We start from the raw sequence: 12,336 nt of genomic DNA, 5'->3' as shown, positions 1-12,336 counted from the left end.
AATGCTTTGCATGATTTTTATTCAGTGCGGCGTTTATAAATTGTTTGAATAGTTACTTGTTATTTGAGTAAGGAAATTTAGAGATGCAAAAAAACATCGCCTTTCGTCTGAATTTATGCTTACGTTTATCGGATAGATGTTTATCTGTCGCCGCACCACTCCTGTTCCTGTATATCTGTTCGCAACAGGTATATTGGCTATTATTTGCTCCACCTCCGGTAAAGCGACAATTCGCTATAGCGAGTGTTTATTAGTGCACCTTGGGGTGTCGTTATATCGAGGTTTCACTGTACTTGGTATAGCTATACAACCAATAAAATCAAAAACAAAAGGATCCCCTACCGCATTGAACCAAGAATTTAAAACCATGGTGAGACCACTAATTAACTTCATAAAGTCTTTCTTTTATTTAAAGATTTAAAAAAAGATCCACCATCATTTGACGACACTCATACAGTGGGCAACAAGACTGTAGAAACACACAGGACTTGATCACCATTGAATAAAGTAAGGAAAAATTTAAATTTGCATGATGATCTTCACAACTCATAACTGCTAGTAAATGACACAGTTGAAAAATTAAATTGACTTACTTTAAAGAAATGTACAACAAATCATAGCCAATAAAAAATCCAACCAAAGAAAACATTCAAATAAGAGGGAAACTAAGATTACAATCCCACAGCATATATCATGTAAAACTACACAAAAACCAAACTTTCTAAACCAGTGAATAAAATTAGGAAGTTGATTTGCAAAACATTGAGAGATTGTACTCACATCTATATCAAGAATGATTTTCGGGAACAGAGTTCGGTAGAATTTGTGGTTAGGGTGAGAGTCACCAGGTTTGGGCTTGAACAAGTACTGGATCCTGCAAAGAAATGTCACCGAGATGAGGGTTAGAGCACTGACATAAATGGAAAATTCTTTCACTTGAATTGTCTAGTATTAAAGGCTGACTTTTTGAAACCACAGTCACAGAAACCATGGCAAATGGAGTGCAATGTATTACTGCTCATGCCTGGAAATTTGAATTTAATTTTCCCAGGCATTTCACATTGCATTATGTATTTGGCAGCACTTTTTAAGAACATGTAAACTGAGTTTCATACGCCATTCAAAAGGCAAACAATGGCCTTTTCAAAGATCAATAATCCTGAATGCATTCCAGATTACGATATTTCTAGTGAGTAGATTTACCTGGATGTAAGGAAAAAAGGAAGGAAGCATAGGCTGTATTATCGATCTTGTTTGTCGGAACCACTGGTTCGTCGCATGATACTTAACCCACTACAGCACCGGAACGACTGAGCCCTTGTGCAGTTTCAACTCCCATTACGCCGGCTAAGATCAAAGATGTCCTGATGTGAGTTAACTCCATTCTAGGCCAGTTGTGAGCAAAGCATACTTCAAAGAATATGGGGAAGAATTCTTAGTTGGATCTTTTGCCCGTAGTCATAACGTGACAAATATGATTATTTCCCCTGTATATAGATTTTAAAATTCCTGGTTGTATGAGATCATTATGAGACCAAAATTTTAGAAGACTGATGTCTTCAAATAGTTCCTCAACTGGTTGCTTTCAAATGACAGTGAAAGTATTAAACAGACAGATTTCGCATTAATTTTATCCGCCACTGCACATTAAAGAAAAAAAAAATCGAATCCATTTTCACAAGATTCTGTTTAGATGAGGTAAGGATCAGGATATTATCCTTATCACAAAGGTCACATTAGTCCATGATGGCCATTCCACTTTTTCACCAAAAAATATCAAATCAACTTTCCTCTGAATATTATCCCCTATTATAATTTCATTCAATAACTTACGAGACAAACTCATCGCAAAAATTACTATTAGGGTATATTTTCAGACAAAAGCTAAAGCAAACAATTCCAATTGTTACGGTTGAAGTTATGATCGATACAAGCCCGCATTTGATACATAGGCTGCAGCACTAGCATTATAGGTGACGGACATGAGAGTTTAAAAAAATGTTAGGATAGCAATATACCATAACTATGTATAAACTATGTTGATCTGTGCTTCCTTATGAAGATATATCAATATAAAATTAAATCTGTACATTTCATTTTGTCCTCAGCTATAGACCACAAAATCCAAAATTTTCAGAATAGTACATGGCTGTTAATGTGAATCTTTAATTATCTTTAAGTTTCTGGGTCAACCTTTTTTGTGGATTTTATATTAAATCTATTTTCAATGTAATGTTAAGGGAAACAAATTTTTTAATACTTTCTTATACAATTCTATTTGAGCAAAATGAATGAAATAACCATGAAATAATTCTTATCAGGTAGGTCACATTTGGCCATAATAGGCATTCCACTTGATTGATTTTTCTCAGAGTAATATCAAGTCAACTTTTCTTGGATTCAATATTACACTAGAGTGTTTTAGATATGATAACATATGAAACTTAAATTCATATCAAAAGTTACCGTAAGGGAAAAAAATCAGATATAAGTATAAACGAGAGAATCCATGTAATACCATTGAGCTTATGAATCATAAAGTTATGCTTTGGGTGTCTGCAGTCTGCAGCATTAGTATTGTAACTACAGAAATTAAATTTATGAAATGCATTCATACAAATATGTATAATTTCTACATATCATTTCTCATGATTAAAAATGCTTAATTTTGAAGAAGTATCGATTTAAAACTACAGTAGAACCCCGTATTTATGTTATCGGAATTTACATTTTCCCGCAAATTGCAAGTTTTTTCTGGGTCCCATCATATTTCCTATCTCTCTAACGTAAATAGAACCCTGTATTTACGCCGTGTTTTTTTTTATTTTCCCGCCATGTGCATCACGACGTGCCGACCATGGTGCCGACTATAAAAAATTATTTGCCTACTAAAACAATCTTGCATACCAGCCCATAAAAACTGTCTTTTGGCTTCCTTGTGCGCATTTTTGAATCTGAATTGGTTAGACTTCTGGAAGGTTACAGCCCAAAAGATGTTTTCAATGCAGATGAAACAGGATTATTTTTTAATTTTTTCTGCCAGCAAAAACACTGTGCTTCAGAGGGTAACAATACTATGGAATAATGCTTAGTGAACAATTAAAAAATTAACATTTCCAAAGCCAGTATGTGAGTAGAAGTGAAAATTCTCTGTTTCCCGCTATTTGCATTTTCCCGCAATGCACACTTTTTTTCTTGGGTCCCTAGAAAAGTGTAAATAAGGGGTTTTACTGTATATCAAAATCATCCAATTGCTCCAGAATATGAAACATACGAGTCCTAAATTTTCAGAATAACATATGGTTATCAATGTTTCATTAATTATTGTAAGCATGTCTCTGTGTCATATTCTGCATTCATTTTATAGAGATTTCTATTTTTAATGTAAAGTAAATGGAATTAACACTCTCATCATTTCCCTAACATTTTGATTCACATCTCCTGAGTGGTTGCAAACAAGACCTGCGGCACCATTAACAGTGAAATGAATGAAATTCGCTCCTATCTTACATTTAAACGATATATACAAAAAGAATTTTTAGATATTATGGCCGTTTTACACAGTATACGGAATTGCGCAGTCTGACGTACATGCGAAGGCGCAATCAAAATTACATCGTGTAAAGCGGTGAATTGCTAGAACACATGCGAGAATGTGAGACGGCAAAATAGCCCCTGTTCTAATTTTATTTGTGCATTCGCGCAATGAGTTGTGACTGTCTTTTGGGCACACGGTCATTGGAGGGGGGGGGTGAGAGTGTGCTTACCAGCCTCGACGCTCTGCCAGTCCCCTCCACAGCGAGTCAGTCCGCACTTTGCGCTCAATCAATTTCTTCCACAGCATGCCCTCCGAGATGACCCGATACCACTCCTTGCACACCAACTCCGCCGCACACAAGGAATCTGCATCCAAGTACGACAGGATGCTCTCAGCCACATGATCCAAGCCCTTCTCTGCAATGACGACAAAAAACATTAGCATCCCAAATCATCAAACACGAGAAGGAGTGCGTGAATGGATACAGAAAGGCTCAACAAAAGGGAGTACGGATTTTGCACCAAATTTGTAAGCTTGGGAATTATAGAAGAAGGCAACCAAAAGTTACACCTGCTAAAATGTCTAATGTCATCTGCTGCAGTGGCATGCACTGGGAAATCAAAACAAAGAATTTAGAGCTTGAGAATTGCATAACAAAAGAAATGATGATTTAACACACAAGGCTGGCAGAATTAATTCAAAATTCGGGGTGTGAAGGTGTGGTTACAAAAATTTCAGAAATACTAAGCAAGTAGAAATTCTAATTTGACAGAAACATAAAAATCTTAACTCCAGCTTAGCAGATTCTTTATGTTTGCAAACAGTCTTGAACCTTCAAGAACTTAGCCCAGCCTGACAACAGATGTCACCACACCCAATCTTTTCAATACAGGTGAGCAATCTGTAATGTAACATCATTATATAACCACCAGATGGGAATCAAATCCATCATTCTAAGCCTATGCCACAACTGATTAAATAGTTTGTTAGTTACATTTTAACCAAAATAGTAAAAAAAAGTGCTATTGCTGGGGAGAGAGAGGTAGCCACTCACTAGGCAATAATGAGATGAAATCTCGCTGAAGCATTGGCTTGAGGAATGAGTTGACGTGTCCATGTTGGTAGTGGCACATGCGGGACAACAAGTGCTCGACAAATTCCACCTGGTCCCGCTCACTCCACCGCTCAAACAACTTGAGGCACGCCTCCCGCTCCGAGGCATAGGCCCCCGGGAGGCCCAGCGCAGACAGCTCCTTCTTCCTCGCCGGGTCGTACAAACATGTTATCGGTGGATACTGTGCGGGACAAGACAAAATGGGATTAGCACATGCTTCCAACTATGAATATTGTAATGTAACAGTCAGAATTACCCAGAGTTTAATCAAACATTTCCTGACAGCGGTGAATTTTCACGATATCATTAGTCGTTGAAGCAATAGAACAGATTTAAATAGGTAGTTGTACTTTTCCACAGTTATTTAATGTGTACGACACATTCACAGAGACATCATCTGCAAACAGACCAGATGTCTTGTACAAGATGATGGCCCAGTGAGCGGAAACGCATTGTACGTATTAAACAATTGTGATGAGTGCAACTACCTTTCATTTCAATACTAGCTGACCCAGCAAACTTCACACCGACTAATAATCAATGAAGAGTTTAGTTACACAATTTATAATTCAGGAGCGACTGTAATGATTTGAATAATTTTTTAATTACTATAATAAAAAAGGAAACAATTCATTACAAATACAAATATATGGTGGCTAGTTTGAAAAATATCTTCTTTATTAAATCTACATGGGGTAGACCAGGGCATGTACGCGAAGATTTTTTTCAATGAATTTTCTTATTTTTATGTTTTAACTTAAGAAATATTAGACATTGAGGTCTTATAAAGCAGTTAATGAAGTCAAAATTATTCATTCAGTTGTTGGCCTATTCATGTTTTTAACCATTTAAAAATGTTTTTAGGTCCACGTGAGTAAACTTGCCCCCTTCAAGCAAATATGGATTGCTAACACCCAAAAAGAGACGTGATACATTGATTATGAATAATACCTTCCTCACTGAAATTGCTGTTCAAGTAATTTTGAACAATTATAAAATATGAGGGCTTTCAATTATTAAATTCACTAGCAGGCCCCCCAGGGCTGCTCTGGAAGGATAGTACCCAAAAAAGTGGGAATCTAACCAGAGGATTGATAGTCAAGTGTATATTAAGAATAAGCAATATTAGCAATAAATTTAAATTCAACGCTCAATAAAAAATTAGGTTCACAGCTTTGGGGCAGTTATAGAAATAATTTATGAGTACTTGATGCCATCTAGTATCACATTTCTGCAGACCTATAAAAGGAAACTGCCGCACGCAGGATATCGCAATTGAGTTGAGGACTGTCTTAGCCGTTAGATTGATGGCTTTTCCTCAGTTAACTTCTCAATTCCACATCATTTCTTATCCTGAGATGTCATCTTCCATCTTGCCAAGGCTTGAGATCGTAAAATACCCATGAAAAGCACAAGAAAAAAATCAGCACGACTCGGCGCTCTCTTCAGTTTCACACAAACTTAACTCCCATTAATTCATCCCATGGTTCCACACCAATTATTCCTATGAACTCATAGCATTGCTGAATGGGTATATCTCACGCGCCATTCAGAGAATTTATTGCTTTCAATTAATTTAAATGGCAATTTATTTATTTTTGTGTACCCTTAACCGGCCTCCATTCAGACCACGGCAGTACGTAGTTCGCCATCCCATTCTGTGAATGTGCTGCAATCGCCGCTTCGACTCCCGGCGACGTGCCCGCTCAACTCGCCGTTTCGTGCATAACGGCGCGTCGCAGCCGCGTAACGGGGGGACAACATACGAGACCCTCGCTCACACCCTCTCTCCGGATGCATAGACACTTTCTTCGAGAGAACGACGGCAGTGCAGCATGGAAAACCGTGAAACATGAGCTCTCTCACGCTCAGTTCTCGCTATAAGCTCTTCTCACGTCGGTTCTCTTAGCCCGGATTGGTTAAAGACGATTCATAAAATGAAAATGGAAAGTTTTCCCTGGTTGCAGTGCCCCACGATCAACGGAGACATTAAATGAAAAATAATCCGCGAAACCTTCGTAAAGTAACGGAAAATCATCGAAAGATTTGGGCGATTTTGAATTATTTATTTTTATTTATTTTTTTATTTTATTTTATTATCAAACCACCGGATACAGCTCTCATTGGCCATTTTACACCGGGGTGTTCAACAAATGTAACAAGTAAACGTACACAAACGACCATGCCCAGGACCGGGGAAACCTACCCAGGCGGGACTCGAACCCGCGACCTCTTGTTTGGCAGGCGAGAACGTTACCCCGCCGCCACTGAGGCCGGCATTATCGTAAAATGTATCGAGTGCGCAGTACCCTATTCATTCGTTGCTAATAATAAATAAAAAAGCTATGACAGTCCACAATTTTACTTTCGTTTCGAATGCAACTCAACGCCTCGGTGTCGTCATCAGGAACCTACCGTCCGTCATCAGTGGTCCTCATGATGTAATCACCTCTCCCGATGTAGAAATAAATTTAATATTGGGAAAAGAAAGATATATATTTCTCATATACTATTATAACACGCCTTTCCATCGCGAGGTAACGCTGAATTGATTTCTTTCCTTGATTTCCTTCCGTGTTGTGTTAGCTCAAATCGTGAACCTTGAAAGAAGCCGTAGACAGATGAACAATAAATTAGTCGAAATAAAGCCTTATACAAGCCATATGGAAGGAAAAACTAATTTCAATGTCATTACAGCGCGTGAGTGACAGTTAGCTGTGAGTTCTCCAAGGCGCGATCGAGTGGTCATTTAATACTCAGTTATTTTTTACAAATGCTTCAGAGATTTAAGGCTAATTTTTCGCCAAGTATTTGATTAAATCTCTCCAGCATTGTATTCCTACACCGATTTAAAATGAGAGCGGAAACCTTGTTTGTCTGAATTGAGCTATTTTAATGACATCTTATGAATGTAGCATATTTTCCCACGTGTGGAAAGGCTTAACAAGAAATTTGAATCCGGGACCCTTGGACCAGTAGCCAAATGCTAGCCCGCGACTCCATAAGGTAGTGGGTGTTTTTTTAAAGGTTGCAAGTTTAAAAACATCGACCAAAACGTCACTACATTTTCTCGCATTCCACTAGGCCCGAATCCTCCCTCCTACGAGACATGAATGCCGATCTAATCAATCACAATACAATAGTCGAAGGAGACTTGGAGAGAGAGGCGCTGTACGGTGCGGAAACGTGAACATTTGGTATGAGGACGCTCAAGATGTGGATATGGAGAAGTTGAAGTGCACGGAGAGAAGAAGTGCTGGACACGGTGAGTGAGGAGAGGCAGCCAATGAGATACGGTGGAGACGGAAAGCATGGATGGAGCGATTCCTGAGCGGGGAGGGCATATTGAAAACGGCGTAGGAGGAAAGAATATAGGGTAAGCGAGGGAGGTGAAGTGAAAAAAACGGGTTCGTGGATATAGAATGAAAGCGAATAGGCCTTATACTGTGAATTGAAGAGGGATATACAAGTTGTGGGGGTAAGCAGGCTGGGGTGATTCCTTCTTAAGTACTTCATGAAAACCTACGTTAACTCGCAGAATGGGATCTTTAACAATGGGATTCAGACCCGAATTCGCAATTCATGATAAGATTTCGGTGAAGGGCGGATTTGAAGTCGAGGCGAAAAAAGGTGTTCCCCATGCAGCCATTCTTTCTCGCGCATAGAATATGGATGTGCGACGCACAACGCCCACTTTTCGTAGTGCTGGAGACGTCATTACAGTTTCGGATAATTACCTCTTTAATGAAAGAACCGCTCACGAAGGGAAGGAATGGCTCACAAGAGTTAAAACATCAACGAACCACGCGAGACGGTGGTGACCTGCTGAGCAAGAAGACGTGACATCATCAACTGATCTGCGGAAAGTGGATTTACTTGCTGCGAAAAGTTCGAGAAGAAGGCGAAGGATTAAAAAATGGAAAAAAATACGGGTCTCCTAAATTTTCAAACTCCAAACTTCGCATTCGACAATAAATAGAAGCATTGAGAAAGAGCCAATATTTGATTTCCTCTGGTCGGAGGAGAGAGGCAGGCCCTTCCCTTCACCATCCTCTTCAGCATTGCATAGAATGGTTGCGCAGAGCGGAGGAAACGGGGCATCCCCTCCGACGGAGTGAGAATGACCAGAGAGTCCCGTTGCGGCGGCGGCCGTCGAACCGTGGTCGGAGCAGTGGGGGCGGGAGGGAGGGAGGGACAGACGGCACTGCCTCCTCCTCACCAGAGGATGACGACGACGAAGACACGAGAGCACGTGGAAACATTCATTATTGAGGTCACCCAAACGACGACCCAAAAATTCGCACTTCAAACAGGATGGGGGCGAATAATCAGCCTCGAAAACTCCCGCACGATGTGAGGAGAGTGAATCTTCTTTCCGCGAGCAGACTTTGCAGAAAGACTTACCTGGCCTCCGGCAGGTTGACAGGCCCCATGACGTTTCGGAGGGCAACTCGCTCTCCGTCGTCATCAGGGCTGAAATGATTTCGTGCACTGCTCGTGGTCACTTCTGCAAGTGCACGATATCACTCCGGCCCAGATGACGACGGAAGGCGAGTGGCCCCCGAAACGTCGGCTATCAGTGAACCTGTCGCGGCTGTAAGCCAGAAGATCCTTCCTGCAGATAATTCGCCAGGATAGCAGCCGAACCTTCATCAGACGTATGACTTGTTAAAAACTTATGCTGCCACCTTGAAATATTCAGGGCATACCGCGCAAGCCTAAGTCAACATTCGCCACTGCTTATTATTTAAAAAATTAACGCGATATAGAAGCCAAAATTTGCCGTGATTGGCCGGGAGCGGAGAGTGACGTCGGTAACTTTCTGAAATTCTCTCCGAAAAGAACCTCGACGATTTATCGTCGATTATTTGATGAGAGGGTAGATTGAAAATACAAATTTTTCTCGACAACCGTGTAGGATTTACAAAAAAAATTCAATGAGACGAAAGCAAATCGGAGAGGAAAACGCAACAGACTAGGTTGAAGGAAACAGCTAAAGATGGGCTAAGCACCCGAGGAGCGAGATCAAAACTAGGTCAAACCAAACGAAAGGAATCACACATATTTTCGAGGGGCGATTGGGAAGACGCGGAATGAGATGCGAAAGGTCCAGACATATCCGAGCATCTAGAGCCTTAACCACATTAATGGGCTCCTAGTTTTTTTGTATTGCTGATTGAGATGGATTAAGAAAAATAAGGAGACCACTGATGTTCCGAATTTACGATCTGTCGCCCACTGCCTGATCTCTTCGCGACCAAAATTGATGGTCTAGACCCTTTCGTAGATAATTTGAGGATGCTAAGAGGTCATGCCGGGCGGGTCACTACTCCTCTGTCTTGTGCAAGGACCTCGCGTGGTTCTAAATAATTACTATATTTGAGCGATCACTTTCCACGACGAAAGGTTCTCCCAAAACGAATGAATACGCCAATACTCAAATGGCGTCACCAACTCATTAAAAATTAATAGCAACTTTCGCGTTTTATTATTTTTACATATCGAGAGAGTGGCTGCATGGGGAATACATATTCCTTCCCACTCCATCCATCGACCGAATTCAATTAGTTAGGTAATCGGGATTTCGAGTCTCAGAAAATGACCCCAGCAACGACTAAACAGCGTAACTAAGCCATGAACCAGAAAAGACATGCTGCTATATCGACATCCACGTATGCCATGATTAAGTTTGATATGTTTTCAAAGCACATGTGTTCCTGCCATTCCATATTGTGTACGGTAATTGATCATGAATGTTAAGGAGTACAGAAAATCCCATACAAAACCCAAATATCAAGTGCCGAAGAAGTCAAAATAACTGGAATCCTTAAATAATCCCTCTAAATTTTACTTAATAAAATATTCCTATTCCAGATCCCACGTCATTTTTGGTAGCATGTCCAAATGACTCAATACATCCATATACAAAAATATGAAACCAAATTCACCCAGATTGCCAAATAATAGTAGCAATACAACCAGCTACAAAAAAAATTGCTAAAAAGAGACAACAAGGAGCTTGGAATCAATCATTTTTCACCATCAAAACAAAGTGAAATGGCCAAAATAATGATTACATTACTAATTCTTCATTCATTAATATGGGTAAAACATGAAAAACAGCACATTCCCAGCGCTTTGACTCAGGGACTACATCTAATCCCATATTATTTAAACGGTTCTTTTGGCATGACAGGAGGGTCTTTCTAACCCCTATGACCGCCGAATCATCATAACAGTGTACCTCACTCCAAGGCGGCTGCGACAAAGCAGTGGGTACAAGAGCTAGCAGTCATGCAAGCGCAATCAACACAAAATTACTAGCACAAGAACCACCACAAACCTCGACGTATAGGTGTAATGTAACGACTGAAAAATCGGTCGGCCACGCCCCACGTCAACAGTCTCACCCCCACTCAAAAACTTAGGACAATAAAATTTGCTACTTGGTTTCAATAGTTAGATGTCTGCATTAGTAACTTAGGGTTGATAATTCAAGGGAATACATCAAGATATCAGACACAATAGCTCACTATCATGCTGAACAATCTGCCTCCTAACAGAATTAAGCAAGTGCATCTTTTCTGAGCCGGCAAAATCACCTTTTTGAGTGGTCCTTCAGATATCGAGGCTAATACATTCCGCCCTCAGTTTTGGGAAATGATGACAACATATTCACTAAGACAAAGACCTTAACGGTAAGTGCTCGGATGTAAGTTCACCGAGTACCACGCTCGCACTTCAAACACACGCCTCTATTACCATTATTTCGTATAATAGACTTATAAATTTTAAGATGGAGACGCAACACCATATGAGATGCAAGAAACATCTTAATTCCGGGGCTGATCCCACAACAACGGCGAAAAACATTACAACTACGGACTTGAACTAGCTTCGAAACTTAACACACAGCATTTATTTTCACTTAAATTACTACATTCCTACAATTCAGGGTCTTTTTCTCGACATCATCATAACTATAAGGCAATTCTAAATTCTATGCATTGTTACCGCAACAAGATCTAGAGAAAACAGGTCCCTCACGGTCGCGACACAAATTTACGTGGCTATTGGCATAATTTGGAGCATCTAACAGTCATTCGAAAGCAGGTACACACTTAAGTATACAAACATATCATGCAATATATGAGGATATTTAAATATCCAGGGCTGCATAAAGTGCTGTCAATTCTCGCAAGGAAACAACAGTATGGAAAAGTATATCGCAGTCTGCAGCATTCCACAAATGAGCTTCATTTGGGATCCTGGTTAGTGCTAGATGCGAAACCTTACGTAAGCAATAAATTTAAACACACTGGTGTGAACTTCGCATTACCATTCTAAGTTAAATATCAGGGAAAACAAAAATAATTCTAACATAAATGCAATATGCAGAAGCAGACTTCCAACTGGTATAACTGCAAGATGGCGTCAAAGTTGCAGTCGCTACTGAATGCAATGAATTGGTACATTTATACGTAAATAAATAAAGAACTACCTGGGAATCAGAGCTCGAGTCTTCTATGATCTTGTCCGTTTCCATACCTAGCATCTTAAACACACACGCATACAGGACAAACAACAGCCAAATCAGTCTTAGTCACTCATAATACAAGAAGTCAATATTCAACTCCTAAGGTGACGTCATTGACCTGGTAGATGGCGCTATAAAAAAATGAAT

At 39.9% G+C, this 12,336-nt stretch overlaps 1 protein-coding gene across 1 annotated transcript in view; it reads right to left on the bottom strand.

The window, feature by feature from the left end:
• The window catches only part of LOC124155385 (beta-TrCP), a 35,121-nt gene extending 22,816 nt beyond the window's left edge, over positions 1-12,305 (bottom strand). Inside the window, exons 1-4 of the mRNA XM_046529157.1 lie at positions 12,154-12,305; positions 4,593-4,833; positions 3,768-3,954; positions 781-874 (exon numbers count right to left, since the gene is read on the bottom strand). Of these exons, the coding sequence (XP_046385113.1) occupies positions 781-874; positions 3,768-3,954; positions 4,593-4,833; positions 12,154-12,207 (576 nt within the window). The 5' untranslated portion in view covers positions 12,208-12,305. The remainder of the gene's footprint in view (positions 1-780; positions 875-3,767; positions 3,955-4,592; positions 4,834-12,153) is intronic.
• Between the last annotated feature and the right edge of the window lie 31 nt (positions 12,306-12,336).

The sequence above is a fragment of the Ischnura elegans genome, chromosome 3, assembly GCF_921293095.1.
Source record: "Ischnura elegans chromosome 3, ioIscEleg1.1, whole genome shotgun sequence".
In the NCBI taxonomy this organism is placed as follows: Eukaryota; Metazoa; Arthropoda; class Insecta; order Odonata; family Coenagrionidae; genus Ischnura; species Ischnura elegans.
The sequence above is the reverse complement of the archived record's forward strand: the minus strand, read 5'-3'. Positions and strand labels throughout refer to the sequence as shown.